The sequence below is a fragment of the Neomonachus schauinslandi genome, chromosome 8 (assembly GCF_002201575.2).
Source record: "Neomonachus schauinslandi chromosome 8, ASM220157v2, whole genome shotgun sequence".
Taxonomy (NCBI): domain Eukaryota; kingdom Metazoa; phylum Chordata; class Mammalia; order Carnivora; family Phocidae; genus Neomonachus; species Neomonachus schauinslandi.
In genome coordinates, this window is record NC_058410.1 from 136,656,388 (window position 1) to 136,683,087 (window position 26,700).

At 43.4% G+C, this 26,700-nt stretch overlaps 1 protein-coding gene across 1 annotated transcript in view; it reads left to right on the top strand.

The window, feature by feature from the left end:
* Nucleotides 1-26,700, top strand: part of RNF144B (ring finger protein 144B) — a 79,720-nt gene that overhangs the window by 16,672 nt on the left and 36,348 nt on the right. The window contains exon 3 of the mRNA XM_021697145.1: nt 21,357-21,461. Coding sequence (XP_021552820.1) covers nt 21,357-21,461 — 105 coding nt within the window. The remainder of the gene's footprint in view (nt 1-21,356; nt 21,462-26,700) is intronic.

Genomic DNA, 26,700 nt, shown 5'->3' on the forward strand with positions numbered 1-26,700 from the left:
CCATTGGATGTGAGCCAGCTCATTCCTTATCTTTCGGGAGATCTGGCCTTTAAATAGGTGCCCCCAACCCACATGTGTTCTATGGACCCCCAGCTCTGTGAAACAGAGTGATCCTTGAGTAGAGTGTTCCGTGGTCAGATTAGCTCAGAAACTGGTATGTTCTCTCTTTCTCTTCTTAGAAGGGACATAATGCACTCGAGAGGCTCTGTGAAATCTTGTGGTTAAAAGAAAAGCAAGGGGACCCTGTTTAACTTCTCCTGAGGAGGCATTTCCATTTGACCATGCCACCTTTTTAGTTGAATACCCCTTAACTTCCCCACAATTTGTGCGCTGGAAAATGCTGCTTTAAATCATTTACGTGTAGGTAATTCTTGATTTAAATGACATCCAGAGAACAGAATGTGATGGATGTTGCTTCAGATACTCCATCAGTATAGCTAGTTTCTTGTTAAAGGAAACTTCGTGTGTTCTGTTTCTGAGGGTGGTTTCTGTTAGACTGTTTGCTCAGCTTTAATATACAGAAGAAAGTGTAGTATAAAGCAAGGAAGTCTGTACGGGACAGAAATGGGTATAGCTCTCATTAGCATGACTGAACTCATAGATCATGAGGTGCATTATGGAGCCAAAGAAGTTGATATTTTGGGGTTATGGAGAGAGGTGTTGCGAAATTACTTGTTCTTGCCCTTGAAGGGTAAGTATCTCAGGGATGTTAGTCAGCTAACTAATGGTATGCAAAATCTCTCTCTCCTCCCTTCTCTCTCTTTCTCCTGTGGATTTAAATAACCCAAACATGAAAATTCAAAATTTCCTTTTCTGGCATTTGCACCATACTCTTTCAGATAATACCACACCATTATAATTCAAGTGGAAGAAAAAAAAATTCACAAAAGTCAGTTATCAAAGGAGGGAAAATTTGTAGGTTTGCTCCCTGATGAGCAACTTTTGCCTCTCTGATTTATTTTGGAAGGTATTTCTGTCCGCCATGAATTAAAGAATAATGGAAACAGTTGTTGCTTGTTTTCATAACCTAGATAATTTCACCTGAAAAGAGTCGGTATGTTGGGCATGGCCTATTTACCTTTCAGATTGCAGACAGGATGTGCTGAGCAAAAAGAAAATAATGTCCAGCCATATTCTTGCCTTTTTTCCATTACATTTTGTTGGCTCTAAGTAGTTAGAACTCCTTTTACTATTCATTTCTGTGAGCCAAATGGATTTTCCAATGTTTAAAAAAGTGAGAGGAAATATAAAACTTTTTAGACCAAGCCCTTCTTTTCCTTGGGGCCTGTTGAGTGACCTTTAAGAAAAGCCCACATACGGCCTGGGAGACGTTTACAGTTTGGAAAGAGTTGCAGTGCGTGCGTGCGTGCGCTGGTGCATGCGTGCGTGTGTGTGTGTGTATTTGCGTTACTTGTGCTCATGTGTGTGCCCACACGGGGTGGTAACTTTCAAAGGAAGCTGAGAACCTGTAGTGGTTCTTTCCTGGATTCTAATCTACGGTATCTACGGTAGGATTTCGGAAGGAATGCTGTCTTTCTACTACCACCTCCATGTTCCCTTTCCAGTGGTGGTGAACCATGCAGATTTGGAGGGAGGGAGACCCCTGAGGCTCAGGGGCAGGCTTCGCCATCCATGAGTGTGACTTTGGGCCAGATCCTTGGCTTCTCTGAACCTTAATGTCCTCTCCTGGAGGGTGGAGGGAGGTAGGGGAGGATCATGGCGATCTGAGAGCGTTGTGGGAGGCATCAGGTGGGAACCCCAGTGCAGACCCTAGCGCAGTGCCAAGTCTCTGGTAAGTTGGCATTGTTACTCCTTTCTTTCCCAAGTTCCGTCAGTATGCTGAGCTGTTCTGTGTTTCATAACTGCTTTAGAGAAAGGAAGTCCTGTAAAGACTTGACTGTCTTCCTCATTAGCCTTTTATAAAAAGATGGTTATATAGGTGATTTCAGCCTTACTACTATTCTGAGACACCCACAGACTCGCAATTAGGATAGAGAGAGAGGTTTCTCTGTTGGATTTGTCCGAAGATTGGCTGATGGCTGGGTGCTTCAACCGAAGAGGTAGAAGTAGGACTTAGAGGAAAAGCAATGTAACTTTAAAAGTGAACAGAAGAGGGTATTTACCCAAAGAGTATGAAAACACTAATTTGAAAGGATATGGACCCTATGTTTATTGAGGCGTTATTTACAATAGCCGAACTATGGAAGCAGTCCAAGTGTCCACTGATAGATGAATGGATAAAGAAGATGTGATGCACACACACACACACACACAGGAATATCACTCAGCCTTCAAAAAGAATGAAATCTGGCCATTTACAACAACATGGGTGGAGCTAGAGAGTATTATCCTAAGTGAAATAAGTCGGTCAGAGAAAGACAAATACCATATGATTTCACTCATATGTGGAATTTAAGAAACAAAACAAATGTGAATAAAGGAAAAAAAGAGACAAACCAAAAAAACCAGATCTTTAACTCTAGAGAACAAACTAGAGGGGTGGGGGTTGGGGGATGGGTGAAATAAAGGGCATTAAGGAGGACGCTTATCCCGATGAGCACTGAGTCATATATGGAGCTTTTGAATCACTATATTGTATACCTGAAACTAATGTAACACTGTACCTGAACTATACCAGAATTAAAATAAAAATGATAAATAAATAAAACCTTAAAATCATAACCGTGAATAGATCAGCACATTTCTGATGCATGTAAGAGATCAGATGGAAATGTCTCAAGCTATCATTTATTTAAAAGCTACTTCTCCCCAATAAACATATAGTAATAGAGTAACTTGTTGGCTTGATATGTATAGTCTAACGTCATTTTAAGTTTTTTTTCATTGGGAATTCTCTGGAACTGCAAGAAATCATGAGGCATCGTAGGCCAGCAAGGTCACAAAAATTTTCTGTCCCCTCCTCTGGTCATGACCTGCCTTTCCTGAAGCTTTCAAATTCTCCAGTTCTCTGCATTCCCCTGTCTTCTAGTACTATGAAATGGACAGAAGTCAACGTGGCCAGTTTAAAGCCCTCTCTTATTCTGTTGGGTTTCTGGTACTAAAATATACGTATGGTGTGTAAGGTTCATCTTATGGGTAAAGTGAATTTATCTTTGTCAGGGTTTCAGTGGCTTTATCTGTCACTGTTTATAAATGACTTCAGTATTCTCACTGCTCAAACTCGAGAGTTCCGATGATCGTGCTGTGATGACTTTGTATTTACCAGGGAAGTCACGGATTTGAAATGCAAATTTTGGTCCTATATTTTCCCACCACCGAGGGAGCTGCTGCGGGACAGATAGCATCTGAGAAGTGGGAGCAAATTGTAACAGCATGAGAAACGGAGTAGGGATGACTCAAGGAGGAGTTGGCTTTCTAGACCCATGATCTCATCCATGCTTTAGTGCTCACCACTCACTTATTCAAGGCAAGTGGTAAAAGGTAGCAAGAGGAAAGGGCAGCAAAAGGAAGCCACACTCTGTGGGCTTGAGTGACTCTGTTGTAGCTCCTCTTTCTGGATGTTGGTCTGGTTTGGTGTCTACGAGACTGTGTCTCAAATCTGGTTGCTTGGGCTTCATTTCTTCCACATATACAAAAATATTTATTATGCTATGTATAGTTCTGAGGGTCAAGATCTAGTGGTGAACAGTGGAGTCAAGGCCCGGTTTTCAGACAGCTCACATTGTAGTGCAAAGCAAAGGTACTGACAAGCAAATACAGAAGTCAGATGATGATAGAGGCTCTGACTTAAAACAGAGCAGGGTGAGGGGGACGGCGAGTGCTGTAGGGGAGGCAGTTGGATGGTCAGGGAAGCCTCGCTGATAAGGGATTACTTGGGCAGAGACCTGGAGGATGTGGGAAACAAGCTGTGTAGGTATCTGGCCAAAGAGAGTTTTTGGCAGAGGGGAGCAGTGTGGAGGTCCGAAACTAGGATTGTGTTTGGTGTTTAGGTACAGCAAGCAGGGGGAGGGGCAGAAGGAGAGGGAGAAGCAGACTCCCCACTGAGCAGAGAGCCTGATGTGGGGCTCGATCCCAGGACCCTGGGATCATGACCTGAGTCGAAGGCAGATGCTTAACTGCCTGAGCCACCCCGGTGCCCGATTTGACCATGTTTTAAATGGATCACTGTGTTAATAAGGGTTATCCAGAGAAGCAAATCTATTGGAGATAGATATACATATCTCCAGTATGAGATATAGATGCATGTGTCTATATATAAAGAGATTTATTATAAGGAACTCGCTCTTGAAATTATGGAGGTGAAATCTCATGATCTCCTGCCTACAAGCTGGAGACTAGCCTCAGGAGAACCACTGGTTTAAGTTCCAGTCTGAGGGCAGGAGAGGACCAATGTCATAGCTCATGCAGTCAGGCAGAGAGAATGAATTCTCCCTTCTTCTGCCTTGTGGGTCTGTTCAGTCTCATCGGGTGAGGCCCACCCATGTGGGGAGGCAGTCTGCTTTCCTATGTCTACCAATTTAAATACCTGTCTCATCTGGAAACACCCTCATAGATCCACCTAGAAATAATGTTGCACCCAGATATCTGGGCATCCTGTGGCCTGGTCAGGTTGACACATAAAATTAACCATCACAGTCACCCTGACTGCTGCATAGAGCATTAACTATAGGGGCAAGGACGAAGGCAGGGAGACTAGTGAGAAGACAATACAATAATCCAGACCAGAGGTGATACTGGCTTGGACCAGCAGATGGTAGCCACTCATGTGTTTGGGTAGTCTAAGGCTTCATTTTCTTTTATAGAATATAGGGATAATAATAAATCATCTAAGGTTATAGAGAAGATTGCAATAGGTAATCTGGGTAAAGCATTTAGTCTAGTGCCTGGAATGCAGCTAGCATGTACATAGGTCTCTACTAATTTTAGTGTGATCCTTGAGATTTTGCTTGAAAACCTCCGGGAGTGGGACATACTATGACACTGCCTATTCAATTACAGAATTTTAATTCTTTTTTTTTTTTTTTTTAAGATTTATTTATTCATTTGAGAGAGCGCACGCGAGCAGAGGGTGGGGCAGAGGGAGAGAGAGAGAGACAGTCTCCAACAGACTCCCCACTGAGCAGGGAGCCCGACTTGGGGCTCGATCCTAGGACCCTGAGATCATGACCTGAGCTGAGCCAAAATCAAGAGGAGGATAACCGACTGAGCCGCCCAGGCACCTCTACAGAATTTAAAATTCTAAGCTGTGTTTTCTTCTATGTCCATTTGAAACCTATTTCCATATAAATTCTACCTATTAGTGCTGGTCTGCTCTCCAGAACAAAACTGGTTGAAATTTAATTTTTATTCTACTCACTTAGCTCTATATTATTTAAATGAGACTTACCTTACTGTTAGGACAAGATTATTCATTAAAAATTTTCCCACAGTGCTCCGTCCATTGTGGGGATATTAATAAATAGAACTTCATTCCCCACCCCTCCACCCCTTTTGTTGACACAAGCTTTTGGAATGAGCTTTATTTGCACAACATTCTTGACTTTGATCATGGGTTGAACAAGTACTTCGGGCGTTTCTATATTCTCTTTGGAAAGCATATGGTATCAGGGAAGGGGGGCGGTACTGGAATATGGAACAAGATTTAATTTCTCACAAAGAAGGTTATAAAAAGATGGTACGTTGGCAATCTGTGTTGGTGTGTTGTGGAGACTCTTTTTTTTTTTTTTTCCCACAGTATACCTTGCCAAAGTTTAATTTTTCATACCACATATTAGAATATGATAGTCTGGCCAAACATGCAAACTATGACCAGAGAGCCAGCAGAAGTGGGAGTGGAGTGAGAGAACTTTCCCTTACAGCCACTGAGTCACCAAAGCTTTTCTGTTTATTCTTTTGTAGTTGTATCTTTATTCCAATTTCCTGTAAGTCTATTCTCATCTTTTTTTTTTTTAAGATTTTATTTATTTGAGAGAGAGAGCGCACGCACAAGCAGGGGAGAGGCAGAGGGAGAAGCAGACTTCCCGCTGAGCAGGGAGCTCAATGTGGGACTTGATCCTGGGACTCCAGAATCATGACCTGAGGTGAAGGCAGACGCTTAACCGACTGAGCCACCCAGGTGCCCCAGCCTGTTCTCATCTTTTTTTTTTTTTTTTAATTAATTTATTTGACAGAGCAAATGAGCACAAGCAGGGAGAGCGGCAGAGGGAGAGGGAGAAGTAGGCTCCCTGCTGAGTGGGGAGCCTGACGTGGGGCTCGATCCCAGGACCCTAAAATCATGACCTGAGCCAAAGGCAGATGCTTCACCAACTGAGCCACCCAGGCGCCCCAGTCTGTTCTCATCTTAATCCTGATTCTACTTTTCCATTTGCTATGGCCACGTACCGGCCACGGCTCTGTGTGGATAGGCGTAACCAGTCTGGTTCTCCTGTGGGAAGCAGACCCTCTGATGAGGGAAGTACAGTGTGCTGTGGGAGCATAAGGGAAGCCACCTAAACTAGACTTGGGGAGGTCAGGGAAAGTTTCCTGAGCGGCTGAGACCAAGAGAAGACTCAGAGGTTGCTTGATGGCAGTGTTGGTGAGGCTGTGGACAGGAAGAGCTCCCCAGGGAGGACAGGCAGCCCCAGGTGAAGGCACAGAGCCAAGGAAGGGTGGCATACCGAGAAACTGAACTGAGAGACGTTCCTGGAACATATTGTGGGAGGTGTGAGGGTGCTTGAGCATGAGGTTGGAGAGGATGTCCAGAGGGTCTTGTAGACCTTGTTAAAGAGCATTATGGAGCCACCGAAAGGATTTGTTTGGGAGTAGGGTAGGGAGAACGGCTCTGGCACAGAGTGGAGAATGGTCTGGAAGGGAGCAAATGAGGGGGGCTGATGAGAGTGTGGAGAACACTCCCCTCATCCACATATGCTGTGTTTATTATGGCAGACTGCAATTTTGAGGTCTGGAGTATGAAAAGTATTTTCGTGTCCTGATTTCTCCTTCCTATGCATTTGGATACTAACGTCCGATTTCTTAAAATGTTGCTGTCAAAATGCCGCTCCTGTCATTCTTTGACGCGCTCCTGCTTGAATCCTATTCCTTAGGGCTGACGCTGAGGTCCTGTTGCACAGTGTCCAGATCACCTTCTGCTGCCTCTTATGGGACATGTTTCACACTTCCATGTCTTTCCTTCTTTCTAGAATCTTCCTCTTTTCTTCCTTTAACACACCACTGGCTCAGTTCCTGATGAAGTCTCATTGCCTGGTCAGGGCAATTGCAAGTCAGCAAATACTTTGACAAGCAGAATACTCAACTGGGGGGATTTATTGGTGAAAAATTCAAGCATGGTTCTTACCCTGGTGGCATTGGCTACCGTAGCATAAAAATGATCGACTGTGCTCTGAAAGCATTTAGCATTAAAATTGAATCAAATGGATCTCATACAAATATCTGTATTGTGGGGGTACCTGGGTGGCTCAGTTGGTTAAGCGTTTGCCTTCGGCTCAGGTCATGATCTCAGGGTCCTGGGATTGAGCCCTGCATCGGGCTCTCTGCTCCGCGGGGAGTCTGCTTCTCCTTCTGCCTCTGCCTCTCCCGCCTTCATGCTCCGTCTCTCAAATAAATAGATCTTAAAAAAAAAAAAAAACACCACCAAGTATCTGTATTGCCTTCCATTCCAGCACTCTGACCTCGATCCATGTGATCCTTGACTTGAAGTTCACTTGGGGCAGAAGCCCAGGAAGAGAGGCGTCACTGATGATAGCAGCAACCATTCATCCACCTGATTCAGCATGAGGCACTGTTTGAAGTGCTTTAACTCATTCCGTCCATCAAGGGATGACCCACATCGGTCATTAAAACCTATCCCTACTTTAAGGATCATGAAGTAGATACACGGTAGTTCCTCGTTTACTTGCCTCACCGGTGTTGGGGTTTGTAAGCTCACGTTTTGAGGCCCACGCAGCCCTCTCTCCCAAGCCAGTCGTTCACACGATTGCCAGCTGCCTGGAGTACTTGGGTCAGGTGGCAGCGAGGGTGCCCGAGCCAGGGAGCTACTGCAGTTAAGGCCACTGCTTCGGCAGAGTTTGCAGTCATTTCATGGTGGACTGTGCAGGGTTTTAGTTGCTCTGTGTATCTCTTTGTAGAATGGGAAGTCAGCAGGCAAATGAAGGCCCCAAGGGACGAGGCAGAAGGAAAGGGCACAAGGCTGATTGCTCTCCTCTCTTCCACTGTGAACCCAGAAGGGCTTTGGGTCCCAGACTTTGATTTCAGCCAAAATGAGAAAGTATGGGTCCCCAATTTCATGTACGAGGATGGGGGTGGAGGATGTAATCAGAAATAGCATGAAACCTTAGTTGCTTATTTTCTTCCTTCTTACCCCATTTTTCCTTGCTCTCTCCTTTTTAAAGACTAGTTTTTACTCTTAATAATAACCCAGTAATATGTGCCGGGTTTTTATTTTTTAATTTTTTTTTTTAGGGAAAGAGAGAGCGGGGGGCGGGCGGGGTGGCAGAGGGAGAGGGAGAGAGGATCCTAATCAGGCTCCATGCCTGGTGCGGAGCCTGATGCGGGGCTTGATCTCACGATCCTGCCATCATGACCTGAGCAGAAATCAAGAGTCAGACACTTAACCGACTGAGCCACCCAGGTGCCCTCATGCTCGTTTTAAAACAAAACAAAAACAAAAGCTTCCAGGGTATCGACTGTATGATCAGTTTGCCTTCCAGACTCCTTCTCTGTGTGCAAATATGTGAACACAAGGATGGTTATATATTCATACACATCATTTCATAGAGAAATGGGATCTTTATAGATATTTTTCTTTAACTTGAGTTTTACAAATTTAACTTCGTGTATTGTGGACACGCTTCTTTGTAAGAGTACATAGACCCACCTTCCTTTTTTTTTTTTTTTTTTTCTCTTAATTTTTTTTTTTTTTTTTTTAAAGATTTTATTTATTTATTTGAGAGAGAGAGAATGAGAAACAGCATGAGAGGGAGGAGGGTCAGAGGGAGAAGCAGACTCCCTGCCGAGCAGGAAGCCCGATGTGGGACTCGATCCCGGGACTCCAAGATCATGACCTGAGCCGAAGGCAGTCGCTTAACCAACTGAGCCACCCAGGCGCCCCCCACCTTCCTTTTTAAGTGTTTGCTATTATAAATGAAAAATTTTTGTACTTGTATAAATGTGAAACTGTTATCTATTTAGGAAAAATTTCTAGCAGTGGAATTGCCTAATAAAAAGGTATGTGCATTCTAAATTGGTATGTCGCCAAATTGCCCCCCCCAAACTGTTGTGCCAACAGCCCCCACCAAATGTGTAGGAAAACCCCCTTCTTTGACACTCTGGATATTTTCAAATTTTTTACCTTCTCTAATCTGAGATGTGAAAAGAACATAGGTCATTGTTTAATCAATGTTTCCTCTTTTCAGGAGGAAGCAAATTGTAGCAAAACAAGCTCTTCTCATGAGTCTATCTCTAAAAAATACACAGTATGTCCAGTGCTAGTACAGTTTCAGCTGATTTTATACCCTGGTATCCACAGTACTGTAAAGTTAGAAAAATGGGTCCTATCAAGAAAAGTGTATTGTATTTTGGAGACATGAATGAATGAGAACATAATGCTTATAATGTTGGCCTAATGTTGGTGAAAGATACATTTTCACACAAAAAAGTTTATGTTCTCTGATAAGATGTTACTATGTAGGAAAAGGAACTTATAAAAATGTAGACAAGTTGAAGCCAAAGAGGTTGCAAACTAGAAAATTCAGTGAACTCTAAAGCTCCACTTTCTGACTATTTAAGTGCATCAAGGATTAGTTATGTGGTGGATTTCAGGTAGACGTGGCACCTCTTGGGATCAGGCTAGACCCAGTCAATGCTCATTTCCATAGAAATACATAAGCTCTGTGTTAACCAAAAGCCTCAGTGGTTTTGAAGCATTTCCCACCCCCAGTAGGGATGTCCTTTTGGTTTGACTCTTTTGGTAAGTGTTTGTGAGTTATTAGCCACATGACTGTAGGGTGGAGGGTTTTTATTCTATGTCTTTGACCCTCAGTTTACTCATCTATTAAAAAAAAAATCAAGGAAGGACAAGAGAGGCCTTTAATTACCTGCCATGTAATATGTAAAATGCAAGAGTACTATTTTTTCCCCTGTTTACTCTTACCCTCCAGTTTACACATTAAGAAGCCAGGCAGGGGTGCCTGGATGGCGCAGTTGGTTAAGCGTTCCACTCTTGGTTTTGGCTCATATCATGATCTCAGGGTCGTGGGACTGAGCCCAGTGTTGGGCTCCATGCTGAGTATGGAGCCTGCTTAAGATTCTCTCACTCCCTCTCCCTCTGCCTCACCCTCCCCGCCCCAGCTCTCATGCTCTCTCTCTCTCAAAAAAAAAAAAAAAAAAAAAAAGAAAGAAAAAGAAACCAGTGCAGAATTAAGTTACTTGCCCAAGATCCATAGTCTTAATTCCTGAATCATAGGGTTGTTTGGATGATAAGAGCAATGTTTGTAAAAATTCATAATATACTGCCCAGGACATAGTATGTGCTCCCTTAATTTTATTTGTTAACATGCACAGTGGATGAGCCCCATGATTAGGTTTTACGATTCTACCTGTAGTTTTAAAGTTTGACAAGGGCCTATATAATGCAAAAGTGACAACTGGTTTTCATGTACATAAAAGTTTAGTTAGTACAAAGAAGATGTAAAGTGCAATTGATTAAAAAAAAAATCCAATAAGTTTTCTAGAGCCCGGAATGTATAGAATCTGAACACACTTGTGGCCAGAGCCCCAGACCGAAGGGATTGAGCGGTGTGCTGTGAACTTTCAACTATGTGACTTCAGGCACATTATTTGAGGACACCCCAAGGGCTGAGAGGTTTAAGGCATCTGGTTTGCACACTTGGAAGCTCCCAGCAAACTTAGTATAGATTCAGATATTGAAACTAAAGTCAGTGTTCGGGGCCCGACCTCCAGGTTCAAAGACTGATGTTCTTCCACACCCAACGACATCACGTTTGTGGAAGTTACTGGTATTCACAGGAGGACTTGTTTCCAAGTGATTCCTGTGTGCTGAGGGTAATGAATGGATAGGGGACTCCAAAGCACAGAGATCTTTCCTTACCACAATGGGGGAAAAAATTATAGCTGTAAAATCTGCTTTTCCTAGGTAGGGTGTTTATACAAATTGTTTTCATATGGAATGATGTCTAGTCTTTGAAGAGCTTTAAAGTTTATGGTGTTGAGAACCTTCCGAAGGAAAAAAGGTAGTGTTTTCAACTTGTAAAGATCTCAGTATTTTCTCATGCTTGAGTGTGAAATGAGGATGATAATACCAGTCTCCGAGTTTCTGTGAAGAGTAGATGACAGAATATTGAGACACACATCACACCTACCATTGGAGTTTGGCAGATATTCTCCTCCCCACTGACCACCTTTCCCCTGCCTCTCATGTAAGGAATTTTAGTTATAGGCCAGTGGTTCTGCAAGTGTCGTCCTCCAAGCAGCCACTGTGAACCTATTAGAATTACAAGTTCTGGAGCCCCACCTACTAAATGAGAAACGCTGGGGGTGGAGCCCAATGATCTGAGTTTCAGCTCATCCTCCAGGGGGTTTGTCCTGGTCTGGGGTCCTTGCAGAGCAGTCTTTGGGTGAAGCACATATGAATTGCTCAGTATCTTGTGCTTTCAAATACATAGGCTCCCTCTTCCTCTTTTGTGAGCACTGACATACATTTCTGAAACATCATATGGCTTTGACTTAAGATCTTTGCCTTAATGGTCTAATTTGCTAGAATATGGCGCTAACTCAAAATATTTGGGAGCGCCTGGGTGGCTCTTGGTTTTGGCTCAGGTCGTGATCCCAGGGTCCTGAGATCGAGCCCTGAGTCAGGCTCTGTGCTCAGTGAGGAGTCTGCTTGAAGACTCTCTCTCTCTGCCCCTCCCCCAACACACACACACACACACACACACACACACACACACACTCTCTCTCTCTCTCTCTCTCTCTCTCTCTCAATAAATAAAACTTAAAGAAAAATTTGGAAAGTGGCCATTCAAGGATAGTAACTAGGTTAGATTTTAACAAGACAGTCAAGAGCAGTCTTGGATATGCAAGCCTATGGATTTTTTAAGAGAAAGAAAAGGAAGACTGACTCAAATGAGGGCAGTTAAAGTGAAAGTAAGCACCACCTACAAAATCTCCTGATTTCTAGAAATTTGCTTTTTAGGAATGGCGGAAACATTCCCGTTTTTGCAGAATAAAGTCTTGGGGGAAAATTATGAGATGAGGGATAGTTGCAAGTTTGTTACCATCTCTATTATAAGTAGAAAGATATTCTGATTTTGCTGTGGAGTTGTTGAATAAAATCAGTTAAATTAATTTTGAATATTACAAGATAGCTCACATTCAACCTAGTCACTGTTAATCCAGCTTTTTCAGAGTTCACGTTTCTTAAATCTAATAAATTCTCTTTTGTAAACGTAGCCAAGGAAGAAGTTTGCTTAAGGCTTAGGTCTTATTTTTTTTTTTTTTTAAAGATTTTATTTATTTATTTGAGAGAGAGAGAGGGAGAGAGAGAGAGCCCGAGCTGGGGGAGGGGCAGAGGGAGAAGCAAACTCCCCACTGAGCAGGGAGCATTAATGCGGATGCAGCGAGGCTCGATCCCAGGACCCTAGGATCATGACCTGAGCTGAAGGCAGACGCTTAACCGATTGAGCCACCCACATACCCCAAGCTTAAGGCTTATGTCCATGTTAAACTGAAAGTAAGTCTTTTCTAACCAGTAGTCTATGTAGAGAAAAAAATATCCTCTTGAAGAAACTAACAGCATCACTGTTGTTTAACCCCTGGGTCATTGATGTGACCTATTTTGCATGCTGGCTTTATGTAGGTTATATCCTGTAGAAAAAAAATGTAATTGATGATGAGTTAGCTTGTCTCATTTATACAATGTAAATATTCTTGAAAAATTTCAAGAATTTAGATAATCATTAATGTTGCCGTCATTCATTTTCATTAATAAGATTTCATTTCACTATAATTTATTCAAACTGGTTTAAATACAATACAGATATTGGGGTTTTATATAAAATATAGATGATTCTTGCTTTAAGGAACATTAAAATCTGAGATTTGGTGAATGGTGTAAGTTTATTTTCTTTTTAGCTTAAAAATTTGTTCAACAGTTTTTTTTTTTTTTTTTTTTTTTTTAAAGATTTTATTTATTTATTTGACAGAGAAAGACATAGTGAGAGAGGGAAGACAAGCAGGGGGAGTGGGAGAGGGAGAAGCAGGCTTCCTGCTGAGCAGGGAGCCCGATGCGGGGCTCGATCCCAGGACCCTGGGATCATGACCTGAGCTGAAGGCAGACACTCAACGACTGAGCCACCCAGGCGCCCTGTTCAACAGTTTGTTACGGAACTGTTCAAACATAGAACAGAGGTGAAAGAGTTTTAACAATGAATATCTATTCCTCCCACCTCTTAGATTCCAACATTAAATTTTTACTGTACTTGCCTTATCATGCATCTATCGTTTGTATGGATAAAACGGATGGATACTCACTGTGCATTCTCTAGTAGAATGAAGGTACTATGTTCTTCACTGTGTTTACCTGGATTCGTTGAATGGATGTATTTTATGCAGGTAACTTGCATAGCCCTACATCATGGCTGAAGGGGTTTCTTAACCCTTTGTTAATTTGGGGTTTGTTTCCTTCTGTATTGCTGAGACCTTCTGTGAATTCTGGGAGAGTCAGAAAGGCTGCCCGAGAGTTCAAATAGGGACCCTTTAGGTGCACAGGAGGAGGATGAAGAAAGTGATAAATGAGTTCAGCGGAATCTCCCGATGTTTAATCTGGGCTGTGCTTATTCTCACTGCCTGTCCTGGGCCTGTTGGCTAGGGCCTTAGGGCCAGCTGAGGGCTGGCAGTTCTGAGGTCTAGTGTTTCTCTGGAGGAAATGGAAGGATGTAAACTTGGCAAGCCTTCTTATTTTCTTTCTCCTGGAACCATCAGTTGCTTTTCTGGGTATACCGTGTTGTAAGCACCTGGCACACAAAGATCTCTTTGGAACCCGCCTTGAGAACTGGGACCCCCTCTCTTAAGAAAGGCAACCCTGCTGGGATAAAAGAGAGAGCCTCTGAAAGGTCATATGGGAGAGTTCTTGAATTACTCGTGTTGAAAGCATATCCTTCCCAGGCTCATGCCTGCTCCCTGCTCTGACTGAGCTTCCAGTCTAGCAGGATTGATTCACTTCGTTGTGAGGACTGGATCTGTCTTCAGCATTTCCAGTGGGTTTCTCTACAGAGCTATTTCCATCACTGAGTTTCTTAATTTAGGTGTTTCATGATCACTTGAGATAAAGATAGAAGTGTTTGATTGCTCTTGCTTGGTGGGAACTGGAGGTACTTTCGATTGGGGGCCAGATTTAATCTCCCATACTGAATGACTGTTCTCAAGCATACAAGGTGGATCTTAGTACCCTTTTCCAAAAACAGCAGCAGCACTATTTTAGGTTAAGTAGTTAAAGGATCTCAATCAGAGCTTTAACTTTAACACTTTAAGCCTTCTTAGGCTTCCTTTACGGTTTCTTCTGGAACTAGCTAAATGCATGCATTCTCTATGGAGATGCTGGTTATAAAGGAGTCCTTTCTTCCTTTGGAGATCATACTTCTGAATATTACTAAATAACTTAAAGGCAGTGACGATGAACGGATCTTCCTTGATTAGACTTGAGGGCATGGATTGTATTGAACTAGCGGTTCTTGGACTTGGTTGTGTATTCCAGTCACAGAGTTTAAAAACACTGAGGCCAGCTTAACAGGACTGCAGAATGCAAGATCAATATACAAAAATTGATTGTATTTCTATACACTAGCAGAAGAAAATACGATAATGGTGCATTAAAACAACAATTAGTCGCAGTAATTTCAAAAGGAATAAAATACTTGGAATGAATTTAACAAAAGAAGCACAAAACTTATACTCTGAAAACTACAGAACATTATTGAAAGAAATTCAAGAAGACTAAATAGAAAGATACTTGATATTCATGATCAATACAGGCATACTTAGGAGGTATTGGGGATTTGGTTCCAGACTTAACTCAACAAAGCAAATATCACAATAAAGCAAACCAAATGAATTCTCTCATTTCCCAGTGCATATAAAAGTTATGCCTACGCTGTAGTCTTATACCATAGTCTTTTAAGTGTGCAATAGAATTATGTCCAAAAAAACTATGCACTCTGCTTAATTAAAAAATGCTTTATTGCTAAAAAAATGCCTAACCATCCTCTGAGCTTTCAACGAGTCACACTGACCAGCAGATCACCATAACAAATATAATATGTAATGAAAAGGCTTGAAATATGACGAGAATGACCAAGGTGTGACACACAGGAAGCAAGCAAATGCTGTTGGAAACATGGCACTGATAGACTTGCTGGATGCATGGTTGCCACAAACTTCAATTTGTAAAAACGTACTATCTGTGAAGCACAATACACAAGGAATGCCAATATTGTTAAGATGGCCATAAAATGGATCTATAGATACAAATCCTCTCAAAATCCCAAATATCTTCTTGGCCCAAATTGACAAGCTTTTCCTAAAATTCATATGGAAAACTGAGGGAAAAAGAAGAGCCAAAAGAATTTTGTAGAAGAAGAAGGAAGTTGGAGAACTTGCTTCTGGTCTTCAAACTTACAATAGCATTATAATAAAACTGTGTCACACTGTCATAAGGATAGACAGATAGATCAATGGAATAGAATTGACAGTTCCAGAAATAAATTCTCATGTTTACTGTCAGCTGATTTCCATCAAGGGTGCCAAGACAGTTCAAAGAGGGGGAAAGAGTAGTATTTCAATAAATAGTGTGGGGGACAACTGGATACCATTTGCAACTGGATACCATTTGCAAAAGAATTAAGTTGGACTGTTTCCTCATACCGTGGACAAACATTAACTCAAATGGCTTCTGCCTACCTGTTAGAGCTAAACTTGCAAACTCTTTGAAGAAAATATGGAAAGTAAAAAAAATTTCATAACCTCAGCTTAGGCAAAGCATGAACATAAGAAAAAAAATTGGATTTCATCAAAATTAAAAACCTTTACGATGGACCTCCTCGGGGAAAATGAATAGATAACTCACAATATGGGATAAAATATTTGTAAATCATATCTGATACAGGACACCTGCAGAACATAAAAAGAAGTCTTATAACTCAGTAATAAAAACACAAATAACCCAATTAAAAATGGGCAAAGGATAGGAATAGACATTTATCCAAACAAGTCTGGATCAAAGAAGTCTCCCAACTTTGCGTGCCAGTCACAAGCCCAGGTTGTTAACTGCACTTTTGATCAACTGGCTGTAAATCATAGGTTCCCATGACCTCCTCCTTGGCTTCAATTAACATGCTAGAGCAGCTCTGAGAACTCAGAGAAGCATTTTACTTACTAGATTATTGGTTTATTATAAAATGCTATAACTCAGGAACAGCCAGAGGGAAGACATGCATAGGGGCAAGGTGTGGGGAAAGAGCATGGATCTTCCAAGTCCTCCTAAATATAGCCCTCTTATCAAATCTCCATGTGTTCAACAACCAGTAAGCTCTCTGAACTAGACTTTTGGGTTTTTATGGAGGTTTCATTCCATAGGCATGACTGATTGAATCAATCACTGGTGGCCAATGATGTAACCTCCAGCCTCTCTCCCCTCCCTGGAGGTCAATGGATAGGACTAAAAGTTCCAACTCTCCACTCACAGAGTTGGTACCCCTGGCAACCAGTCCCCACGTGACCTAGGGGCATTCCCAAAGTCACCTCCTTAACAAAAGACACTTTTTTTCTCTCCCATCGCTTAGGAGATTCCAAGGGTTTTAGAAGCTCTGTGCTAGAAATAGGAAGAATGTATTTGTATTTCTTATTACAAATCATAATATCCTGGCTGCCCTTCCCATTAGTGTCCCATAGTTTCCAGTGTTTCTTGTCCATAGAAACATAACTGTCTTCTATCCTTTTCTTCAAGTCTCTGCCCTCTGCTAGGAAACTACAACCTCATCTGACTATCCTCCTGTCCTAATTATTTGTGAATGGTGACAGGATTATTCTAGAGAGAAGGTTTTAATCAAAGACTTCTAAAGGCTGAAATTTCTGGTAATGTTGACAGGTGGACTGAGGGGAGAGAGACTTTGGGGGGTACATAATTATATACACCTAATTTTTTAGAGAGCACACACGCACACACACACATGCATGCGCACATTTAAGATGTGGGGAGGGGCAGAGGGAGAGAGAGAATCTTAAGCAGGCTCCACACTCACCATGGAGCCCAACATGAGTCCCGCTCCATCCCCAGGACCCTGAGATCATGACCTGAGCTGAAATCAAGAGTCGGATGCTTAATTGACTGAACCACCCAGGTGCCCCTATATCCACCTAATTTTTAAGTCCTAATTGTAATAAGTGCTACAAAGGAGACAGAGTATTTACAGTCTTGGAAGGGTTTTAGGCAGATGACAGAAGGGATAAGATTTAGATTTTATTAAAGTTCCTTCTGCCAGCAATGTGGAGAATTATTAGAAATAGGCAAAAACAGATCCAGGAAGACTAGTGAATGGACTAAGGCAGAAACCCAGGTAAGAGGTAATGGAAAGTGGTCTAAGGATGGGGCAGAAGAGATTGATAGAGGTGAATAGGCCTAATCAGTACTTAGGACATGGGATGGAGAGGATTTTGGAACTTATTAAGTCACCCAGTCATGTGTTTTGTAGTACCTTCTACATGTTTTTCTGGAATCCATCAGAGAATAAGACCACGTCCCTGTACTTCTAGCTGAATTTCTTTTTTTTTTTTTCTTCAAGATTTTATTTATTTATTTGAGAGAGAGAGAGAATGAGAGACAGAGAGCACGAGCGGGAAGAGGGTCAGAGGGAGAAGCAGACCCCCTGCTGAGCAGGGAGCCCGATGTGGGACTCGATCCCGGGACTCCAGGAACATGACCTGAGCTGAAGGCAGTCGCTTAACCAACTGAGCCACCCAGGCGCCCTCTAGCTGAATTTCTAGTGGGGCAACAAGATAATACACATGATGGCAGTTTTTTTTTCCCCCTCTTTCTTTCTGTTTTTATTTATAGTCAGATGAAACAGATGCCTGTTTCTTCCAGAATTGTTACCCATTTACTTAGGTTTGGTTTGCAGGGGGGTTCCTATGAATGTTTTTGCTTCTTTTGTGCTTCAGCCAGAAGTACTGGGGAAGAGAGGGAGGGCTTGAGATTAAATTCTTAGTGAAAGCTGATACGAGACATAGAACGAACGTAAGGTGCTGGAAAATTCAACAAGAAGCAATAACAGGGCTGGTTGTTGTTCCTCTTGGCCTCGGACTAGAAATGCACGCTATGCTATCCCCATACTCAGTCGCTTGTGCGACACATCTCTATCCTGAACCAGTGTTTCTTAGAATTAAAAAAAGGGCATATATATATATATATATATATATATATATATATATATATATATATATTTATGCCCTGTAGCCCGTGTATACAGCTCTAACTTCTCTCCTAAAATCACGGGTCATGTAATATTGTGGCCGGGAGAGTCCTTGTTGGCAGCTTCAGAAGGTACTGGGTTTACACGTCATGGATGCAACACCTAAGAACGTTACATTAACAAATAGAACAGGGCTCCTGGGTGGCTCAGTCCGTTAAGCATCTGCCTCCATCTCAGGTCATGATCCCAGAGTCCTGGGATCGAGTCCCACGTTGGGCTCCCTGCTCAGCGGGAAGCCTGCTTCTCCCTCTGCCTGCTGCTTCCCTTGCTTATGCTGACAGATAAATAAAATCTTAAAAAAAAAAAAAACAACAAATAGGACATCTATGATAAACTCTTGGGAAAGCTTAGATTTCCACTTTACAAGTTTGCAAAAGAAGTTGAAATGCTTTTTTTTTTTGCCTGTAAAGACTCACATAGTCTTTTTGGTTTCTATTTGACTCTAAGCTTTTTCTGAAGATGCAAATAGTTCTAAAGGGAGGCTGGAATGGAGGTGTGTATGCTGTCCTGTTGCAAATATCTGTTCTGTTTATGACGCTTCTGGACCACAGCGGCTTAACTGGTTCTCCGAAGGGAGTGGAGAAAGGATAATCACAGAAGGTCAGAGGATTAACATTTCCCCACAAAGTTTTTGATAGCAAGTCCCAGATCAAGTGAAGCAGAGTAGAAATAAAACCAAATATTCTGCAATTTGTGAATTTTTCAAAGGGCGCCCATATGTAAAATTTCAGGTTTGTGTTTTGTATGTGTGTGGGTTTTAAACCCTGTGAGGTAACCATAACAGATACTATCGTTTCTGGTTTTTCGGTGAGGGGAAGCAGGTCTGGGACACAGCCTAAGTAACTTTCCCATCATCACTGGCTAGTGTGGCACCATGGCTAATGCCCAGATATTCTGATAGATGCTCGTTGCACAACGGTTCACTTTGTTTTCCCACATACCCTCCCCTTGAGCCTAGAGACCATACGTTTTTAGAGTCTTTCTGCTCACATTTCAAGTGGCAGCCGGGGAGCTCAAGGTGGTCACCCCAGCATCTCACGTTCTCAGGTGTTGCATTCGGGACGCGTAAAGCCATCCTGATGCCGGGGTGTATGTGGAGCATACACACCTCCATTCCAGCCTCCCTGGAATTTGCATCTCCAGAAAAAGGATGGAGTGCAGAGAGGTCCTCAGAACAGAGCCGGCGGACAGGCCTTCGCATCATTTATTCATTTGTCCTTGGGTGGGACGCTCCTGTTTGAGAGCCAGCTTTGCTCCCTCCTCTCAAGTGGTGCGTGTGCGCTGAAATTCTTCCCCGTGTCTCCTTGATACGGCTCTCTTCTGCTTCCCAGTCTTCTTAGCACGAGTGACCGTGTCTGGCACCGAAACTGCTAGAGCAAGTAACTGTTCACCCTTCTCTCAAACAAGAAAATAAGAGGTAAAATATAGCACTTACAGTGCAGCCAATTATAGGAAGAGTTCCACAAGAGGACCCCTGTTCCCAGACACCTTTTATTCTCCAATTCATACTGAATCAGGAGCATTTTCTCCATGTGTTTAAACATCGTTTGAAAATATTTTTCATGATTCTTCAGTGTGTCATCGTATGAATTTAGCATCATTTATTTACATGTTCTTCTATTTTGGATATTTGGGTTACTTTCTCATTTTTTCTGTGATGAATGGCGTAGGGGGAAAAAACAGACTCCTTGAAGAAGGGAATTATTAAGTACGTGAAGAAATACAAATCCGGTTTAAATGCTTTGCTTTAGTCATTACTTCAGTAGTACATTGTAACAGTAATTTCAATCAGGTAAATACATGATTAGTTTCCTGAAATAATGCCATTGTGATATTCGTTTTATTTTCAGATAGGGAAAAAGAATAAAGACGGGGGTACCTGGGTGACTCAGTCGGTGAAGGGTCTGCCTTCAGCTGAGGTCATGATCCCAGGGTCCTGGGATCGAGCCTCATGTCCGACTCCCTGCTCAGCGGGGAGTCTGCTTCTCCCTCTGTGCCCTCCACCCCACTTGCGCTCTCTCTCTCTCAGATAAAATAAAATAAAATAAAATGAGTTTTCTTAGATAAGTCAGTGCCTTACTCTTACAATTGACCCTTGAACAATGCAGGGGTTCAGGGCACTGCCTGGCCCCCCCATGCAGTCAAAAATCCACATATAACTTGACTCCCCCCAAACATAACTACTCATAGCCTACTGTTGACCAGAAGCCTTACTGATAACATAAACAGTTGATTAATACATATTCGGTATATGTGTTATATACTGTATTCTTACAATAAAGTAAGCTATAGAAAATGTTAAGAAAGTCATAAGAGAAAATACACTTACAGTACTGTATTTATTGAAAAATCCCTGAGTGTCAGTGGACCCGCGTCGTTCAAACCCATGTGGTTCAAGGGTCAATTGTATTTTGATTCTGTTTGGCTAGCTCAGCGTGAGAGTCACATGGTTCTACTTTTGGGCAAACTTTGAGGGAGAGGACCATTAAGTAAAAATGGAACTGGGAAGTCACATAAGTTAATAAAAAGAAAAAAGACAGAAGGTTTTTACCATCAGGGCAAAAGAGGGTTTCTTCTGTCCCACATCCGTGGTGGATAAAATGTGTGAGTATGCAGGAATTTGACTTGTTGCCTTGCATAAACTCAGTATTCTTAGGATGAGGTCATACGTAATTAATCACCTGTCTTGCATTCTTTCCCAAGTGGTGGCTCTTAGTGTTCACACGGGTGATAACTTTGGTTTCCCGAGTTCAGGAGCCCCAGGACTGCCAGTGAAGGAAGAGGAGGCCATGGTGGTTATGGGACCTTTGTGCTACTGTAAGGCAGTGGGTAATTGTCTTTTTTCTTCTTAACTTATAGTGCTTGAAACAATACCTGCAGCTGGCCATCCGAGAAGGCTGTGGGTCTCCCATTGCTTGCCCCGACACAGTGTGCCTGAACCACGGGACCCTGCAGGAAGCGGAGGTATGCACGAGTCCCATGACCTTCCCTCTTGCCTGTTGACGTTATTCCCTAGGATCTTGACTATGTACTTCCCTGCCGGGGCGGGGGGGGGGGGGTCTAGAAACAAAATACAGAGGCTTACTTTTTAAAGGAGTATTTTATTGCCACACACCTATGGATTCTTCATACAGACTGTTAAAACTGTTACTTACCTCAGTTCTATTGATAAATGCTATCTTCGTGTTGAAGAAGCTCTAGAATAGGCGAAGGTGCTAGGAATCAGGTTTACCAGATGTGCCGTTTGGAGGCTGAAGAGTGAGTGGTCTTGTGATCGTTAATACTTTAAAGATAAACAGATGACAGATTTTAACCAGTTATAGACAATATAAAGTACTGCAATTCTACAAAGGTAGACGGAGTTGAATCATTTCCTTTCATGTGATGTTTATCAGGCATCAGAAATATCCTTTTTGAATGAGTTCTCCCATTTTCTTAAGATTGTGATAAATCCCTTTCCTTTGTTTCTTCAGTCCCCAATCAGGAGCTTGCCCTTGAATCTACTTTTTTTTTTTTTAAAGGTTTTATTTATTGATTTATTTATTTGAGATAGCACAAGTGGGGGCCAGAGGGAGAGGGAGAAGCAGGCCCCCCGCTGAGCAAGGAGCCCAATACGGGACTCGATCCCAGGACCCTGGGATCATGACCTGAGGAGAAGGCAGACGCTTCACCGACTGAGCCACCCAGGTGCCCCTTGAATCTGCTTTTAATCATCAGGTCCTGCTCACTTTATTTATTTGTGAGAGAGAGAGAGAGAGAGAAGGAGAGCACAAGCAGAGGGAAGAGGCAGAGGGAGAAGCAGGCTCCCCGCTGAGCAGGGAGCCCGACGTGGGACTCGATCCCAGGACCCTGAGATCGTGACCTGAGCTGAAGGCAGATGCTTAACTGACTAAGCCACCTAGGCGCCCGGGACAGCTCACTTTAATTCAGAAGATAACCAATGCTAGCCCGTCTTTGGGAAGATTGTAAGCATTGCTCCATTTACTTCTTTGCTTTTGGCTTATTAGAAAATTATGGATTCTGTTATGGGAAGAGGTCCCAAGAAACAGAGGAAATAAGTTATTCGTTCAGCAAACATAGCAAACATAGCTCACCTGCTGTGCATTAGGTGCTTTCTGGGTGCTTTCATAGCTGGTTTACCATCTAATCCCTTCAACAGACTTAGAAATGGACGCCCAGGGGGTTTAAGTAATTTGCCCAAGGGTGCATATCTAAACACAGAAGATTTAGAAGTGATTCATTTTAGGAAAATCAGGAAATAATGGAATGTTTTTGATAAAAAAGTAATATTGAATATGTCATCCTGTGGTGAGAAATATTGCTTTCTTTTGTGTGAGTGAAGTAGAGAAGGAAATTAAAGTGAGGAAAGATTGGGTGAGCTATACAACTTGGAAGTGGGTTTTAAAGTAGGACTCGGGTGTTCAGGAGCATCTTTTGATGCATAATCCTTCTAGAAAAGGTGCTTCCTTTTTGATTTGCTTCTGTTGTATTCTGATCAGTCAGCAGTGTTTATTAAGTGTGCAGAGTGTGCCAAGCCCTGTTCCAGGTCAGGATAGAGAGGTGAGTAAGGTCGGCCCAGTGCTATCCTCATGGAGCTTCTGATCTAGCAGAGTGACATTAACCTGATGACAAGTGCGATTAACCACAGGCCTGTATCCTAGACCTTGTGCTGTCCAATCCAGTAGTCGCTTGTTCCATATATTACTTACATTTAAATTAATTAAGATTAGGGGCGCCTGGGTGGCTCAGTTGGTTAAGCGTCTGCCTTTGGCTCAGTCATGATCCCAGGATCCTGGGATTGAGCCCTGCATCAGGCTCCCTGCTCATCGGGGAGTCTGCTTCTCCCTTTCCCTCTGCCTCCCACTTCTTTGCTTGTGCGCTCTCTCTCTCTCTGTCAAATGAATAAATAAAATCTTAAAACAATTAAGATGAAATAAAATTAAAAATTCATTCCTTTAGTTGTCCTAATCATGTCCTGAGTGCCCCGTAGCCACATGTGGCTCATGGCTGCCAGATTAGACAGCACCGAATATGACATCTCCAACATTGCAGAAAGTTCAATGGCACGGCGTTGTTGTAGACTTTTAAAGGAATGGTAACCACTAGCCGTTGACAATTCGGGTATCAAATGTTAGAGCTACTGTGTTCAGACAAGTGGGTGAGGAGAGTCTGTCTCGCAGCTCTCTGGAACAGAATTTAACTTTTCTGATTTTCTTAGTATAGAATTTTCTTTTCATATTCGCCTGCAGTTCTCCGCTCCGTCTTGTTTCTTACCCTTTTCCCATCATACATTCTTATCCCACTTTCCTGGTACTCCTTCCATGTACCCGGTTTGACTCTAAAAACAGTTTAACTTTTAGGCTGTATGGAAACCAAACAATCCCACAATGTCATCCTGTGGTGACAGGCAAAGCAAAGCAGGGGGAGTGGCAGAGGGAGAGGGAGAAGCAGGCTTCCCGCTGAGCAGGGAGCACAACGTGGGGTTCGATCCCAGCACCCAGGGATCACGACCTGAGCCATGGGCAGATACCGACTGAGCCACTCAGGCGCCACCCCCCTTTGTGTGTGTGTGTGTCTGTGTGTGTGTGTGTGTGTGTGTGTGTGTAGCCCAGTGTGGGGCTCGAACTCTTGACCCTGAGATCAAGACCTGAGCTGAGATCAAGAGCCGGATGCTTGGGCGCCTGGGTGGCTCAGTTGGTTGAGCGACTGCCTTCGGCTCAGGTCATGATCCTGGAGTCCCTGAATCGAGTCCCGCATCGGGCTCCCTGCTCGGCGGGGAGCCTGCTTCTCCCTCTGACCCTCCCCCCTCTCATGTGCTCTCTCTCTCATTCTCTCTGTCTCAAATAAATAAATAAAATCTTTAAAAAAAAAAAAGAAAAGAGCCAGATGCTTAACTGACTGAGCCATCCAGGCACCCCTATAATAGGTAGCTCTTAATCCAGATATGATTGAGTGTATCATAATGGGGCTTATCCGCCTTATGCTTGACTGGATTCTGTCTCTACGACTATTTCTTCTGACTTTTAAAAAATGTTTAATTATACAGGTAACACATAAATATACTTTGCATGTTAAAAATAGTTCTGGTTAAGACTCAAGTTCCCTTGGTGCAGCTGCTGTTTATGTTAAAATACATGGTTCTTCATCATTCACTGTCTTATAAAATGCATGTAGGTAGGACATTTTTTCATTTTCAGAGGACCCCAGGCATTTAAGCTCTTTGCTCCAAATGCTTTCCAATGTAGATCTAGCCCATGTGGTTGCCCATGTTCCTTGCATCTGCCCCTGCTCACTGTGGGTCCTGCTTGCCTTCTTACTGCTTCCAAATGAGCTCAGCGGTGGCTCTGCCCCTGAACTTTTATTCATCAGCAATAGCTCCATTAGCAAAGCATTTAATGCCCAATCCAAGTACTGTTTGCTTCTGGAGGAAAACAGTAGAAAAGGCACCTTCGCTTCCATGTCACGCAAGCTGGTGGGAGGCTGGGGGCCCCTGGAAAAGTAAAACTTGCCCTCCCTGCATCATCTGGTAGTTTCAGCTGGTGGTGGGCTTTTCTCATGTACCTGATCCGGGAATCTTGTCAACTATGGAATTACGAGAGGTGGGAGGCAGACTGTTCTGGCACCATTACTTCAGGCAAGGCCCTGGGAGTTCATAGCCCTGTTAAAAAGGTGATGACTACTGGAGCTGTTCCCTTACCGTGTTAGGGAAGTCACGAGCCGTCCCCCGCTGGCGGAGCCTGAGCCATTTGTCGCGGCCCAGTAAAATTTGAGCGGTGAGCGCATACCTACCATTACATGGCCTGAGAAATTCAACTTCTTCCCTCTGCCAGTTGGCAGTGGAAGGCAGGGAACAGCTTCTCAACAACCAAGTCTCCTTCCAAGTCCTGGGGCATTGAAGTGACCAGCCTGCATCTTCCTGCTAGAGCCGCCCCCCCCCCATGCCCCAGAGCAAGGATGGGGGCAGCTGCTCGTGCCAAGAATGGGGGCTCCAGAATTTCTATAGGAGGGGGCTTAGGCTGTGGGGCACTGTGGAGGACTAGGAGAGAGGAAGGGGGGCGTGGAGTACTAAGGAATTTGAAGCTACATTTGCAAAATAAATACAGATTTTACTCATGTCGCATGTTTATCAGGGTGGCTCTGGGCAAGACTGCCGGAGTTCTAGTGAGCCACGTGCTCCCCGCATATGATCCCTCAGCACAGCCCCCACTTGCTGTGTCCTCTTGTCACACTCTTTCTTCCCAGCATCACAGTGTGGGGTGGGGGAGAGGGAAGATAAGGATGCCCAGCCAAGCAGCTAGGTTCCTGTTGCTGTGGGTTAAGGATCTGAATGGGAAGGGACCAAGTATGTCTGTAATAACCTTTGGCTGCGAAGCGTGTTAGCGGGACAAGAGTCGAACCTTGGGGTGGCGAAGGATAAAGGAATCTGCCCCTGACAGCGTTGATAGATATTTTTAGGGTTCCAGTTGAATTTTGCTTTGGAATGGATTTAAAGCTTTGCTTTAAAACTGCATCTAAGAGGGGCGCCTGGGTGGCTCAGTTGTTAAGCGTCTGCCTTCGGCTCAGGTCATGATCCCAGGGTCCTGGGATCGAGCCCCGCATCGGGCTCCCTGCTCGGCGGGGAGCCTGCTTCTCCCTCTCCCACTCCCCCTGCTTGTGTTCCCTCTCTCGCTGTCTCTGTCTCTGTCAAATAAATAAATAAAATCTTAAAAAAAAAAACACTGCATCTAAGTGGAGAATAATGTTTCTGTTTCTAAGCTTCTTCTTCACCTAAAGGCAACTATAAGAAGGGTAAGCAGCAGTGGGTTGAACGCATCACATGGGTGGGCACACGGACAAATCCCTTTAACCCATGGAGGAGCCACGGGAGAAAGGCAGAGGAGGATGTGGGAGGGCATCCTGAAGCCTCTGGAGAACAGGGGAAAAAGCAACAGCAAAAGCGGCCCTCTTCAGGGAGCGGTGGGAACAATTCCCGCCTGGCATTCCAGCTCCCTCCATCTTTTTCACTTCCCAGGTGGCCCTGCCTTCAGGCTCTCAGACAGTGTTGCCGTCTTGTTTTTTCCAGCAGGTTTCAGTATCTGGCATGGACAGAAGGAGACGTGAGCTTGGTTAGTACACTCAAGTGATGAATGGGAGGAGGGTAGGAAGCGCAGTTCTTATTTTCTGGGTTGAGACCGGAAACCCGGGTAGTTTTTGTATCAGTGTG